Source organism: Peromyscus maniculatus, chromosome 13 (assembly GCF_049852395.1).
Source record: "Peromyscus maniculatus bairdii isolate BWxNUB_F1_BW_parent chromosome 13, HU_Pman_BW_mat_3.1, whole genome shotgun sequence".
NCBI lineage: Eukaryota > Metazoa > Chordata > Mammalia > Rodentia > Cricetidae > Peromyscus > Peromyscus maniculatus.
Window position 1 is genome coordinate 12,003,253 of NC_134864.1, and position 15,713 is coordinate 12,018,965.

General features: G+C 48.2%; 1 protein-coding gene across 1 annotated transcript in view; it reads left to right on the forward strand.

The window, feature by feature from the left end:
• Positions 1-14,053, forward strand: part of Atg4b (autophagy related 4B cysteine peptidase) — a 34,727-nt gene extending 20,674 nt beyond the window's left edge. Inside the window, exons 6-13 of the mRNA XM_076549678.1 lie at positions 287-359; positions 3,725-3,804; positions 7,765-7,958; positions 9,326-9,404; positions 9,672-9,817; positions 10,888-10,944; positions 11,495-11,588; positions 12,342-14,053. Of these exons, the coding sequence (XP_076405793.1) occupies positions 287-359; positions 3,725-3,804; positions 7,765-7,958; positions 9,326-9,404; positions 9,672-9,817; positions 10,888-10,944; positions 11,495-11,588; positions 12,342-12,415 (797 nt within the window). The 3' untranslated portion in view covers positions 12,416-14,053. The remainder of the gene's footprint in view (positions 1-286; positions 360-3,724; positions 3,805-7,764; positions 7,959-9,325; positions 9,405-9,671; positions 9,818-10,887; positions 10,945-11,494; positions 11,589-12,341) is intronic.
• Positions 14,054-15,713: the final 1,660 nt, after the last annotated feature.

The window sequence follows — 15,713 nt, forward strand, 5'->3', positions numbered from 1 at the left end:
GCACTCACTCAGACCCAAGCCTACCCTGCCCCTACCCCTGTATAGCCTTCAGTGACTGATTCCAGGCAGTCTGTGGGAGTTAGGATCCTCCTGAAGGTTTGCTTTCCTTAGGAGAGTAGATGTCCTGTCTAGACCTTTCTGTGAAGTCATTCATTGATGTACCTAAAGTGAGGCCTGGTGTGTGTGTGTGGTGTGTGTAGACCTTTCTATGAAACGTTTACTGATGTACCAAAAGTAAGGTGCTCTAGAACGGATGTGTTTGCTAACATGGGTCTGTTTCCTGCAGCGCAAATGGGAGTTGGCGAAGGCAAGTCTATAGGCCAGTGGTACGGGCCGAACACTGTTGCCCAGGTCCTCAAGTACGTAATGAGCCCAGCCCTTCTGCTTCTTGGGGTCAGCATGAGTTCTCCTTGGCATTTACCCACTCCTTGAGTACTTATTGCCACAGGAAATAAGGTATTCTGATTCTTTGCTTATAGACCCAGGGGAGTCCTCTGGGTGACTGTGCCTATTGTTCTGTGAATGGGATTCATGTTTAGGTCAGAGCCCTAGCATGGCCCTGTCCTCTGTCTTGGTGTACAGATCCATCTGGAACCATGGCAGTTCTGGTACTCTATCTGCAGGTGCTGTAGCCCTCTACCTCTGTGGATTTGTCAGAGATAAGCCTCTACATGTTGTTCCGAATCTGTTGGAGTTCGTTTCTCATGACTCCCTGCCTGTTCTTTCCTTCCCTCTCTGTGGCCCCAGAGTCGGGAGCTCATCGGCCTTACTTGTTCTGAGGGGCATTTGCTCCAAAATTTCCACTGAAGTGGGTCTTTGTGCTGTTTTCAGGGATGTGCCCCATGTCAGTGTATGACCCCTCGGTGGTTTTGTTTGGGAGATTATTTTTGTATGTATGGGTATTTTGCCTGCACGTATGTCTGTGCACATCATACATGCAAGGCTTGTAGGGGGCTAGAAGAGGTTGCTAGACCCCTGGAACTGGAGTTACAGGTGGTTGTTAGATGCTGTGTGGGTGCTGGGAACTGAACACTGGATCCTCTGCAAGAGCAGCAGGTGCTCTGAACCACTGAGCCATCTCTGTGTTGCCCACACTCCCTCCCTGCCCTGTTTTTTGATCTGATTCACTTTCCCTGTGGCTTACTATTCCAGTGCCTCTGGGAGGCTCTGGACCAATGTTCAGGACTCACTCGTGTAGGGCCCTTTTGCTGTTGGGCTGAAAGCCAGTATCTCTCAACTCTTTCTCTAGCTATAGTTTCTCCTGGCTGTTCCCTTGACACCCTATCCAGTGTCTGTAATGGCCATCTCCTACATGCTGCACCTGGACACTTTTTTCCTGTATCTGATGCCCAGCTATCCCAGGCTGTGGCTGGCTGTGACTCCTTGACTTGGCTTCTTTGTGGCATGCACACCCACTCCATCCCCTTTAGTGTCCTTTTCTAAGTCCTGCCTTGCCTTAATGATTTTCTATTGCCAAGACAGAACACCATGACCAAGGCAACTTATAAAAAATAAAACAATAACAAACCATTTAATTTTGGGGGCTCACAGTTCCAGAGGGCTAGAGTCCATGGCCATCATGGCAAGGAGCATGGCAACAGGCAGGCAGGCAGGCATGGCACTGGGCAGTAGCCAAGTGCTTACATCTAATGCACCAGCACGAGACAGAGCAAGAGCTAATTGGGAGTGACACCAGCTTTTGACTTCTCAAAGCCTATCCCAGTGACACACCTCCAACAAGGCCAGCCCTCCTAAACCTTCCCAAACAGTTCCACCAACTGGGGACTAAGCATTCGAATATATGAGGGGAGTGAGGGAGACAGTCCTAATTCCAATTACCACGCACCTCTTTGGCTTGGGATGTAATTTACAGGGCCACCATATTACTGCTACCTTTCACTGCAGCTCTAACTAGCCTGACCAGTTCACCGTCAGTGCTTTGGTTATATCTGTTGCCTCACTTTTTCTCTATCTTCACTGGCAAAGAGCAGCCCCTTAGTGTTACTATATACATCTTTCTGGAAATGGCAAGTCAGGCTGCTTATCTATGCTTACTATTTCTGTCCCTGGCCTCCTCTGCTTTTGTTGCTAGATGGCTTGTCCTCACCTGTGGCTACCTCTCTGTCCTACACACTGGGATAGGGTTACATCCTCGAACTCCGTTGCATCTCTACCTGGAGGCTCATGAGGAATCTTAACTTCCAAAGTTAGAGCACTCTGCCAGCACTTGGCTGCATCAACCTCCCTTTCCCACAGGAGACTCTAGTAGGGTTTCTTCAACTGCCTAGGCCAAAATATGGACTGATGCTAGACTTCTCTGGCTCTTAGTTGAGCATGCTAACCCATAGTAAGTGCTCATCCTTCCCTTTTCAACCCTGGTCCACATCTTGTCTCATGTTTCATTGTTAATCCTCTTTCTCTCATCCTAGACTTTTTCAAATAATAACCAAAGTCATTTCCATAAAATGCAACAGCCCTCTCTGAGGCTCTAGCTGTCCTCCGTCTTAGCTGCTTGCCACATCATGACCCACCCTATCCCCCTGAGCTTGCTCTGCCTGACACACCCTTGGACGGCACATGTTACTCATACACTCCTACTTTAGAACCTTTGTGTAACTTATGATCCCAGCCTTGTAGCCCCTCCCTCCCAGAGACCTTCCTAGCCTACTTCCATACCTCTGCTGACCATGGTCTACACAGTTTGCGCCTGCCCTAGCAACCTCTTCCCAGTCCCTGCTTTTGGGTTCTCTGTAGCATACACTGCCTGCCCTGCTTGCTTGCTTGCCCGGCCTCCCTTTACAGACAAGTCAGCACAGTGGAGTGCTGCTTTGACTCTCCTGGGTCTGTATCCTTACAGCTGTGGCAGGGCCTGATGAGCAGTGAGGAAGTACTGGCTCTACTGAGCCCCTTCCAAGTCTCCAATTCAAGGGAGGGGCTATGTGTGGGTTTCTCTAGTGCACTGGTTCACAACCTGGGCGTCACAACCCCTTTGGGGTCAAATGATCCTTTCATAGGGTTCTCATATCAGATATCCTGCATTTCAGATATTTACATTATGATTCGTAACAGAAGCAAAATTACAGTTATGAAGTAGCAATGAAAATAATTTAATGGTTGGGGTCATATAACATGAGGAACTATACTAAAGGGTCACAGCTTTAGGAAGGTTGAGAACCACTGCCCTAGTTAGTGCCTTCCAGGCATTGGCCTCTCATTGTGTTCCTAGACAAGGACCTTGCAGCTCAGGTCCTTGGTAACTGTCCCCATGGATAAAATGTCCCTTCTTGCTTTCTGTTTCTCACTGATTAATGGGCCTTCTGTCTCATCCACATAGCACCCAGTTTACATCCTGTTTCTGCAAAGTATGGTTGCAGTCTGCTTTTCTTCCAGAGCCATAAATCTGCAGCCATGCTTCCTCCCACTGGTGGTAACAGTGGTGCTGCTCATTAGATTTCTGGGGCTGTCAGTTCAGGATATGAGGTGCTGGAAGAGAAGCTGCTCAACAGTGAGCTGGCCCTCCCTCCACGCAGGTGAGCCCTGTCCATACTGACTTCTGGCAAAGGGCAGCTGGCACTTCCCCGACGAGCACCACTCAGCTTTCTTCCTGTTTGAGTTATTGGATGAATCCTTGACTTAATCTTTGAAACTGCCTCATGGTTGTCACTGTGGTGTACAGTGCTCATGCTGTAGAAGGCTCATGGGAGAACTCTCTTGCTTTCTGTAGGAAGCTTGCTGTATTCGACACGTGGAGTTCCCTGGCTGTTCACATAGCAATGGACAACACTGTGGTGATGGAGGAAATCAGTAAGTGGCTCAGGGTTTGGCTCCCCCAGAGGGAGCCTCAGCTAGAGAGTTGGAGTCTCAACAGCACTGGCACTTCCCAACAGGTGGAAGCCTAGGGGAATGTCTGTCCACCCCATTCTCTTACTGTGTCTACTAGGCTAAGGGAGAGAAAGGCATTCTCTTCAGGATCAGGTTAGTTATTTGTGTGTGTTACAGATAACATGTTAAAGCTGAGTATAATGGTACATGCCACATACAGATGGTTCCAGTGCAGGAGAATCATTTCAGTTCATGAATTAAAGGCCAGGACAGCCTTGACATAAAGAAAAAACAATCTGTTAATGTATGCTTTTCACTGAATCAATGCACCACGGTGAAGGGCTTTTCAGCTAACCCATCTCCAGCAAAGGACCCTGAGAAGGAGGTGCATGGTTCTGGAACGAAGGCCTGCCAGCAGCCTGAGGGAAACCAGACACCCAAACTGATTTCTAAGGGGAAAGGGGTACATGCCTGTAATCCTAGTGCTTGGAAGATGGAGGTAGGAAGATCAAGGCCAGCCCAGGCTACATAAGTCCCTAAATCAAAAACAAAAGTAGCGGCCGGGCGGTGGTGGCGCACGCCTTTAATCCCAGCACTCGGGAGGCAGAGCCAGGCGGATCTCTGTGAGTTCGAGGCCAGCCTGGGCTACCAAGTGAGTTCCAGGAAAGGCTCAAAGCTACACAGAGAAACCCTGTCTTGAAAAACCAAAAAAAAAAGAAAAAGAAAAACAAAAGTAGCTGGGTGTGGTAGAGTACACCTTTAATCCTAGTACTTTGGAGGTAGAGGTAGGTGGATCACCATGAATTCAAGGCCAGCCTGATCTACATAGTTCCAGGCTAACCTAGGCTACTTAATAAGACACTATCTCAAAAAACAAACAAGCAAAGGGCCTATGGCTATAACTCAGTGCTAGATTTCCTAGGCTCAATTCCTAGTATAGCCACACATTCATAGAACAGAAAAACAACCAAAACCTTATGTAGTGTCATAAACATTTTCCCCTGGTGTTGAGAACATGATGACAGCACCTGGGTGGTAGTGGTGCACGCCTTTAATCCCAGCACCTGGGAGGCTGAGGCAGCTGGATCTCTGAGTTCAAAGCTAGCATGATACACAGAGCCAGTTCCAGGACAGCCAGCACCACGCAGAGAAACCCTGTCTTGAAAAACCCCCCCCAAAAAAAAAGTGGAAAGAAAGAAAAATGAAACAAAATAATAGTAATAATAATAATAAATAGAAAAAGGAAAGAAAACATAATAGCTTTAAAAAATGTATTTTTTAAAGGGGCTGGAGAGGTGACTCAGCAGTTAAGAGCACTGGTTGCTCTTCCAGAGGAATGGGGTTCAATTCCCAGCACCTACATGGCAGCTCACAGCTGACAGTAACTCCAGTTACAGGATATCCAATAAAATTAAATAAGTTATTTTAAAAAAAATTTAAAATTTATTCATTAAAGACTTGATACCGTAGAAATCTATGGAACTGTTGTTCTTAAAGATTTTGTATGTCTGAGCACGCGCAGAAGTTTTTGGAGGCCCAAAAAGGTCACTGGATCTGTAGATGGAGTTACAGTGGTTGCGAACAGTCGGATGTGGGTGCTAGGGAATGAACTCAGATCAGCAAGTGCTCTTCTTAACAACTGAACCATGTCTGCAGCCCCCATAGTAACTTTTAAATAAAAAAGTTTGTGTGTGTATGTGTGCCCGCGTGCAGATGCATGTATGTTATAGTGTGCATTTGCCATGTGAAGGTCAGAGGACAGTTTTTGGACGTTGGTTCTCTCCTTCGCCCGTGGGGTTGCATGGCAAGTACTTGTTACCTGTTGTGCCCCCCCCCCAAACTGGCACAAATGGCACTGTGGGAGCCTCACTGGCGCAGTCTCTCCTGTAGTCCCAGGGCTGTCTGGAATATCAGTACTGGACCAGTAAGCTCATAAACTGAGGCCTTGTCCTGAGGATGTGGATCAGAGCTGGAGAGGAGCCCGAGTCTGCATCTCTTAAAGCTCCTGGTGGGTGCTGAGGCTGCTTGCCTGTGACTGGGATCTGGTCAGAAGTGATGTGCTCATCACATGACATAAAACATCTGACTCTGGGTTTAGGAAAAGCTACATCAGGACATGGTGAAAGAAGGGCAGAGCTCGGGTAGAGGCTGGAGCCCCTGAGCATGGTGTCGTGTGGTAGGGTAGATAAGACAGTTCTCAGTTGCTTTGGGCTTTTGAGAGCATCAGTGAAGACAGGAAGCATGAGATGGCACTTTACCAAATCTGATGACCTGAGTTTCATTCCTATGACTCAACATGGTGGAAAGCAAACCAGCTCTTCAATTTGGCCTCTAATCTCTACACATGTGCTGTTGCACACATGTTCACATGCAGACAGATAAATATAAATGTGGTTCAAACTTTTTAAAAGAAGCAAGCTGCCTTTTTATCCTACTACTGAAGGTTGTCCATAGTAGCCCAGTTCCTAGAAATGGCAGCAGAGCAAAGTAAGGGCACAGTGTAGTAGCAGTAGGTTCTTCTTCTGACTTCTTGAACTGCTTGTGAATGAAACAGTTAGGGAAGAAGTGACATCATTCACAGAAACTGCCAAAGCCTCCTTCATCCTGAGAGCTGGTCTATAGCAACCCCCCTACACACACACACACACCCAGTCCTCCCATCTACCTCTGCCAGCCTTTAGTGTTGATGGATTTATTTGGTTGTGGTGAGGTTTTTTGAGATGGCCTTACTCTAGCTCAGGTTGTTCTTGAACTTGGAGCAATCCCTCTACCTCAGTCCCCCTAGTGCTGGAATTACAGCTGTGAGTCACTATACTAGCAATGTTGATGGGTTTGGACTAGGCCTTCATAATTGTACCAGGAAGTAGCAAGTCCCCAGATACAAGGAGAAAGTGTAGATTAGAAAAAACGTGTCAGCATTGAGGAAAGGAACTTAAACACTACTGCAAGAGCAGCAGACAGGGGAGGGGAGGGAGGAGAGGGGAGGGGAGAAGAGAACCAAGACAGGTGAACTAAGGCTGCCAAGTGGCAGTTAACTGAACAGAAATGGCTTCAAGTCAGATGTTTGCAGTGAGAAGTTCCAAAGGAGCGGGGGAAGGAGCCTCTCACTTAGTCAGAGGTGCTCTTTTTTTTTTTTTTTTTTTAAGGATTCATTATTTTTCTCACTCTCTCTTTGTGGGGGTGGGGTGCCCACAGAGAGCCAGGAAAAGGAGTTGTGGGCCACCCAATGTGGGTGCTGGTAACCAAACTTAAGTCTTTGAAAGAGCTCCAAACACTGGCTGTTTCCTAGAAAGTTCAATCTTGAAGAACAGTGAATCACTGCCACTTTTCGTCTCTTTAAAGTTTATGTGCATTTTTGTGTGTGTGACTTTATGACACCATGTGTGAGCAGGGAATCTCTTGGAACTGGTGTTTTTGTGAGCCTCTTTGTGGATGCTGGGAAATCAATCCTGGGTCCTCTGCAGAAGCAGTAAATGCTCTTAACCACCCATCGCGTCATCTCACCCCTCTGTGTTTTGATCTCTGATAGCATTAACATTTTAAAGAATCTTGTTCAGTTAGTGGCCCACAAATTGGATTTGTCTGTTTCCTCAGGGTTGTGGTTGAGATAATATTTTAACAAAGGCAAACCTTTGGACAACCACCACCACCAGGTAGCACTCAGTGACCTCTCAGACCCATAATGTCAGTGTGTTGTGATGCCACACACACCTGGAGAGGGTGATGTCTTTGTCTCAATGATGCCATTCCTTGAAATTAATGAAGATGATTTTTTTTAGAACTACTTTGTAAAACATAAAAACAGGTTATAATTCAAAAGTCTAGAAAATATTTTCTCTGTAGCCCCTAACTAAGTACTTGGCTTTCAAAACACTCTTTCTCCTTGAGGAGAACTTCTGTCTACCTCTGCTTAGCTCATGAAAAACACATCTTCCCTTCCAGGAAGGTTGTGCAGGGCCAGCCTTCCCTGTGCAGGGGCTGCTGCACTTCCTACAGATTCAGAGCGGCACTGTAATGGGTTCCCTGCTGGAGCTGAAGTCACCAACAGGCCATCGGCCTGGAGACCCCTGGTGCTTCTCATCCCTCTCCGCCTGGGACTTACAGACATCAATGAGGCCTATGTGGAGACGCTGAAGGTGAGTCTTCAGAGCAGCTCTTAACCTGGGCCCTGTGCTCCCAATGTTTCATCATCTATTGCAAAGTGTGGTCAACTAGCTGTACCTCTAGGAAAGGGGAGGGGCTTAATCTTATAAGTGATGGTAAGAATTGAAATGTCTAGAGGTGGGTTTTTTTGTTTGTTTGTTTTTGTTTTTTTGATACAGGGGTTCTCTGTAGCTTTTGGAGCCTATCCTGGAACTCACTTTGTAGACCAGGCTGGCCTAGAATTCACAGAGATTCACCTGCCTCTGCCCCCTGAATGCTGGGATTAAAGTCTAGAGTTTTATAAAGGATCTTCAAGACCAGTCAGCCTGTTGCTGAGGCTGGCATCAGGGTCTTCTGTCTCTACCAGGTCTCTGCTGTGCCCTTCCTGGGTATCCCTTGAACCTCTACTTCTGACTGGATCAACGGTTCTCAACTCATGGGTCATAACCCCTTTCTCACAGGGGTCCTATATCAAATATCCTGCATATCAGATGTTTATATTATGATTCGTAACAGTAGCAAAATTACAGTTATGAAGTAGCAATGAAATAATGTTATGGTTGGGGGTCACAGCATGAGGCACTGTATTAAAGGGTCACAGCGTTAGGAAGGTTGAGAACCACTGGTCTGGAGGCTGGGTAGGCCCATGAGGATGGGGACTGCAGACAGATTTACTGAGAATCCATCCACCTACTTCTTTGATGTTCCCCACCCCTGTCAGAAAAACAAGAGGCAAAACCTCTTGAATTAGTTACCTCAGATTTTAAAGGAAGGAGTCACACTTGAGAGCCTTACTGTATGGAATGGCAGGCAATACTTTTTGTTAAATGTTTCACTTTTAATCACCTCTCAGTGTAAAACCCAAGTATAAAGTCTCTCCCTTATCTTGGTCTTACTTGACTGTCCTGGCCACTCCCTCTGTCGCTTGGGCTTCCCCTCACTGATTTCCCATTTTTCTCTGACCTGCCTCTTGTGGTCATCTCTTGTCCCGTTGGGTCAGACTGATGTCTGGCCAGGCTACCTCTCCAGTGTGCTTGCTCACATTTCCCACGGAACACCTGCATGTTAATCTACACCATGTTCCCCAATCCCATCACCTATCGAGGGTTTACCCAGGTGGAACTAGGAGCCTGTGGTGTGCTTGTGTACCGCCTGTACCAGAAGCTCTTTGGGTATGTCTTCCTGTTGTTCTTGTGTCATTCAGGTGGGCTTCTGGAGGCCATGGCCTACCTGTGGTTATGGACGGTGAAACACATTCTGACTGTGTCCTGTGCTAGTGTGTGGGACTGTGTAGGAGCGTGCTCTTGCATGCTGTTGTAAGGCCAGTGTGCTCAGTGGCCTTCCCTCTTCTCTCCTGCAGCACTGTTTCATGATGCCCCAGTCCCTGGGTGTTATCGGAGGGAAGCCCAACAGTGCCCACTACTTTATTGGCTACGTTGGTGAGTCTGATTTGCATGCTGTGGGTTCATAGGGGATGAGCTGTCTCCCTGAAGGAGTGGGTTTTTTTCTGTAGAGTTGTGTTGTTAATTCACTTGCCTCTCCCTCACTCACTGTGGTGGCATGCACTCTCCCCCTGACGTTTTGATTTCTACCTACCTTCTGTCTGCTGACTCTGATATGGTGGGTCTGGATGTTGCTCTGGCCGGCTCCCTCCCTCTTGCCCAGCTCTAGCCAGCTGCATCTGACTTCTTCATCATCTTGCCCAGGAGAGGAACTCATTTATCTGGACCCCCATACTACACAGCCTGCAGTGGAGCTGACTGACAGCTGCTTTATCCCGGATGAGAGCTTCCACTGCCAGCACCCGCCCTGCAGGATGGGCATTGGAGAGCTCGACCCGTCCATTGCCGTGGTATGTTCCAGCCATGCGAACTCCTAGGTCGTTAAGGAGACAGTCTGTACCAGTCCTGCAGTGGAATATCAAGGAAAATGTCTACATCTTAATAGTTTTTCCAGCATTTTGGAGTGTTAGCTTTATATAATTAAGGATTCTCTTACCCTCCCCAGAGACTGTCTGCCTCCTGAGTGTCATTCACAACCATAATGTGTGTGAGTGTTGCTTGTGATTGAGTGTGTGTACCACCAAGTGTGAGGGTGTGTGTTTTTCCTACTCTATAAAATACAAATGACAGCTTGTTAGAGTCACCTGTCTGTACCTCTTTTCCTCTTAGTTTTTTTCATCATCAAATTGTTGTTTATTTAAATTATCTTGGAGACAGTTCCCTTGAACGAGCTTCTCCATCTCCCTTTTTGACGATATAGTAGGGATTTCTGATCATTTATATAAACCTGCCCACTCAAAATGTGTTTGGGAGAAAGAGGATGCAAAACCAAAAATGTCAAAACAATGCCATACCCAGGGAAGTCATGGCCTAGTTAGGCTGCACATCATATTGTTTGTTGCCAAAGAGTGTGACATGTCTAGTACCAATACGTAACAGTCACACAGACACAGCACCCAGGATACACTCTGTCATGTGTGCCCCTCCCAAGTTCTGTGGAGAGTAGACTGAGGCCCCCCTGGTCAATTCCTCAGCTAACTTGAGTGTGTGCACATAACAGTGAGTGCATCTCGGCAGCTCAGTGATTGGAACTTGATGTTCTACCACCACTTAGATAGCCAGCCTTATAGAAGATGCTAGACACATGGGGCTAGCAGTGCAGGGAGCACCAAGGTTGAGCCTCACTCCTAGCTTTTGAGAGCTGAGATCCAAGGGAACACATGGTAGAATTACTCTCCCTTGCCACCATGGGATAGGTCTTCCCTCGCTGAGCAGACTGTCTATATGTGTGAACCAAAGCACGGGCAAAGCAGGCAGCCTGGCATGTATTGGCAGGTACATGCCAGGGTCTCTGAAGACTGGAGATCACACTTCATGCTCATATAGATGTTGTCACTACTCACAATCATTTTCATTTTAGGGATTTTTCTGTAAGACTGAGGAAGACTTTAACGACTGGTGTCAGCAAGTCAAAAAGGTCTGTAGCTGCCCCTGTCCAGAGCCAAGATGAAACTTCTGGGGACCCAGGCAATGAGGTGGCTGGGGTAAAGGGAACCTCTTTGCATGGCCTAGCTAGGAACCCCGTTTACTGGTTGCATGGGGAGTTTTGTTCCTGCCTCACACATGTGGGCAGGCTGAACGGGGCAGGGTGCCTCATATTGCTGTTTCTCTTGGCTATGTCTAGGCCATAATTGGCCGCCTTTTACCTACCTAAGTTCTGCACATGAACTTCATGGTAGGGTCTTGCCTGCCTCGTGGTTATGGGATGGCAATAAATTGTGTGCCAAAGGCTGCCCCTGTGCCAGTTGCTTCCTGCTGTCTTCCCTGTGCCTTCTGTGATGATGGATGCCTGATGGGGTGACAGACCATTCCCAGTGGGCAGGCCTGTGCTATGCTGACCACTGGTCTGGGCTGTAACCTTTAGTATGGATACCACTTCCATTTTCTTACCTGTGAAATTAGACCTCTGCAGGCTGGAGGCTGTCGTGACTGTCAAGGTGCATCTAACAGCTGTGTCTCACTGACAGCTATCCCTGCTTGGCGGTGCCCTGCCCATGTTTGAGCTGGTGGAACAGCAGCCTTCCCATCTGGCCTGCCAGGATGTCCTGAACCTGTCCCTAGGTGAGTGCTGAGGCTGTGGGGCCAAGTCTGGGTGGGCTAGTCCCCGATCCCTAGCTCTTAGTTCATGTAGTCTGTGCCTGCCACAAGCCCTCAGGTCTTGGTCATTTTCCTTTTAACCATTAAAGTTTGTATGAGTCCCAGGTGCAAATAGTTGATAGGGCACTGAAGAGCACTCCATGCCACAAACCCTGAGCTTGGCAGCAGCACAGTATGTCCATGTTCTGCGAGACATATTCCCACAGGTTCCTTGGGCACTGTAGTGACAGGGCACAACAGGTTTTGCGATGAAGAAGTCCAGTCTAAGAGCCACTGGGGATGAGCAGTCGTGGCTCCTTGACCTATGGCTAGTGTGCCTGTGGGGGGCATAGCCCAGGTCCTATGGACCAGCACAGCAGAGTTCAAGGACTGGTCTTGAGAGACAGTGGATAGAAGCCTGGCCAGACCTGCTCATTCCTCAGCTGGTGCAAGGACTGGGTGCCCTCATCCTCCTGGGCTGCTGCCAGACCCTATCACTTGTCTGCCGGCAGGAGTCAGGTTCTGTTCTCTTTGGCGGAGTTCCCATCCCTCTTTAGGGCCTTGTCACTTGCTCTTGGGTCTGGACCCCTTTATACCTGTTAACTCTCCAGTCAGGAAGGGGCTTACAGGGCCTAGCAGGCCTCTTCTAGTTTGTCCTCCTCTCCTAACGTCTTCCCAACCACCCCACACCCACACCAGCTCCTGAGAGATGCCTAATGCTTTTCTTGTTCCTTCCAGATTCTTCGGATGTAGAGAGGCTGGAGAGGTTCTTTGACTCTGAAGATGAAGACTTTGAAATCTTATCCCTCTGAAGATCCTGGGGTTTGGGGATGGCCTCCATGGCCCTCGTTGGGGTGCTTTGAGAACCCAGACCTGCCTTGGGCACTCAGTGTCACCGCATTCCATCCACCCAGCCCACCCCTGCCGAGTGCTGTGCGCCTGTGCCACCTCTGTCCAGAGGGCCTGCTCTGCTCATGGACCAAGGACTGCGGGGCCTGGAGGCCTTACTGCTTGGAGTCAGACTGCCTAACCCCAAACACGCGAAGGGCCTGTCCACATGAGAAGTCGCCGTCGGAAGGCCTAGTCAGGAAGAGCAGCGGGTCAGGAGCTTCCAGAGTTCTCCACTTGACACTGCCAGCCCTGGTCAGCACATCAGCTTTGGTTCTGCTTTCTCCTGGGCTCCTGGGTCTGTGGTCTATTTGGAATTAAAGCCCTGTTTGAAGTTGTTTAACAAAGACATGAGTTTCTAGGGCACTTCCCAGGTCAGTCTTAGAAGACCTGCAGGTTGACGTGTACATTCTCAGCCACGTCATGGCCTCATACTGCTGGGCAGGGTGAGCTTTTGGGCTGTCTCCTCTGCCCAGTGTGATTTATCAAGGGCTACCTCAGTGGGAGAGCATATGGAAAGATTACAGCAAAATTGCTACTTGCTTTGGAGAAAGTATTCTGGTGGGGCATTTGGAAAACCCAAAGATAACAGTGTACATGGGCCCAGTGTGGACACCTGCGCCATGGGGCAGCTGACAAGCTCCTAGGGCGTCTGGAGCCGTGGTCCGGAGGCTCCCCATCAGGACCCCACTAGGGAAGAGATTTGTCTCTTATGAGGGGTTGACGCATTTCAAGACACACCGCCTGCTGCTGTTAGCTTGCCACCCAGCTTCCCTCTGGGAGGAAAGGGAGGGGAGCAGAGCTGCTCTTGGCTTGTGACACTGTGCCCGCTGGTGATAGGGGACACATCACTACTTGAGCCTTCTTCCATGTTCTTGCCCTTCTCAGAAACCCTCCTGGGTCACAGAGAATTGTAGATGGTTTGGGGCCAAAATGGTTAAGGAGCCATGGCTTTTAGTGCACAGTGGACATTTAAACAGAGCAGGTAGCTCCAGGCACTAATAGGCGAAGTGTCCAGCCCCTCCTTGGCACTCATTTTCATACCTGCCACCTTCTAACTCCGGCTTTCTGGGCCTTCAAGCTTTGATGCTCTAGGTCTGCTGTCTTAGAGAGCAGCCTCTCCTCCCCCTAGACTATATGAACAGGGTATGGCAGCCTGGGATGGCCCTTTTGGAGCTTTTGCTAAAAGCCCTCCCATAGGACCCTGTAAATGGGTGAGGCTGGAGCTGCTCCTTGATGGCATATGCCAGATATGGCAGCTTTAAGTAGCCCAGAGTAACAAAGGACACCCCTACCTACCAAGTGTTGATGACATAATTTATTTCCTCTTACTCTTTCTCCTATATTGTGTCCCTTAGCCCCATTCCTCTGGGGCTCCACTTCCTGAATCCAGTAGCCATCATGCTGCTGTGGCCCAAGGTCTTGCTGCAACTCCTGCTGATGGTACTAAAGGTGGATGTGTGGAACACTACAACCTGAGAAAAGCTTCCTGAGGTTGTTCATTCTTAGTAGTATAGTTTGCAATTCTTAATGGTAAATAATAAGTTTCAGTAGAAAACAAAGTTTGTGTGTGTGTTGATTTTTTCCTCCAGTTATGGTTGGCTGCTTTTAGTGTTGACAGGTAAAGATTTCCCTGCGTTGACCAAGTGAATCCTGCCTGCCTCAGGCCTAGCTGTTAGCCAATGTCTGTTTTCCCTTTTATTGAATAGACTCGTGGCCCTAAAAGGAAGAAGTGCAAGGAGAAGATGATCTAAAAATGAGCAGGAGGCTGGAGGAATGACTTAACAGTTGGGAGCTCTGACTGCTCTTCCAGAATTCAGTTCCCAGCACCCCACCCCCACCCCACCCCCAGGCAGTTCACAGCTGCTCCTGACCCCAGCTCCAGATGGCCTAACACCCCTGACCTCTGCGGGCACATACACATAGAAATAGTGAAAATCTTGTTTAAGCCAGGCAGTGGTGGTGCACACCTTTATTCCTTGTACTCGGAGGGGCAGAGGCAGGCAGGTCTCTGTGAGTTTGAGGTAAGCCTGGTCTACAGAGTGAGTTTTAGGACAGCTAGGGCTGTTACACAGAGAACCCTGTCTCAAAAAAACAAACAAAAAAGCTTACTTAAAAAATGAAAGTGGTAAAAAGCACCCACTTAGAAGGCTTGCCTCAGGTTCTCGCTAGACAGGGTCAGGCTGTACCTAACCTTGGCCCTGGGGGACTAGTAGGGATACAGCCAGGGTACAAGTAGGAGACTGAGGATCATCTCATCCTGCCTGGTAAAATCTCAATGGGACAATCCTGGATGAAGCCTACCTGCTCTTGAGTCCAAATAAAGGAAAACTGCTGACCCAAATACAATGGCCCAAGGCAAGGCTTACCTTTCAGATTTGCTGTTGGCTTTCTATGGCTGCTATGACTACATAGCACATGACCCACTGCTGGAACTTATTATGGTTCTAGAGTGCAGAAATGCAGATTATGCTGTCAGTAGGGCTAATTTTCCAGCATCCAAAGACTTCTATATTCCTGCAAAGGCTCTGCATCTCCTGACCTTGGGCTGCTTGTTAAGAGGCCGATGATGGTGGCTGGAGAGATGGCTCAGAGGTTAAGAGCACTGGCTGCTCTTCCAGAGGTCCGGAGTTCAGTTCCCAGCAACCACATGATGGCTCAACAGCCATCTATAATGAGATCTGGTGCCCTCTTCTGACCTGCAGGCAGGACACTACATATATAATAAATAAATCTTTTTAAAAAAAATAAAGAGGCCACTGATGACCTACCTGACTAATCCTCTACCTTTACTTTCTTTTTGAGAGTGTCTCATTTTGTAGCCCTGGCTAGTCTGGAACTCAGAGATCCACCTGCCTCTGCCTCCTGAGTGCTGGAATTAAAAGTGTGCATTATCACACCAGGGTAGTACTCAGTATCAAGGTACCATCCCATGCCATCTGCCTAGACTGTCCTTTTGATCCTGAGGAAGGTGCTTCACCTAACCTGCAACATACTCTACGAATATAGGCTGTATTCTACCAGGAAATGTAAAATCATCCTGTTTTGGAGGGGTTAGTGTGAGAAGCTTCAGCAGCACAAAGAAAAAACAACAGAGTTATTAGCAGTGAGTCTAGAATGTTAAGCAGCATCATGCCTCTTGATAAGCCTGGCCAAGCCTGAGAACACAGACTCAGAGCATGGGGCCCGGTAACACTGATCAAATCCACAGTAGAAATCCCA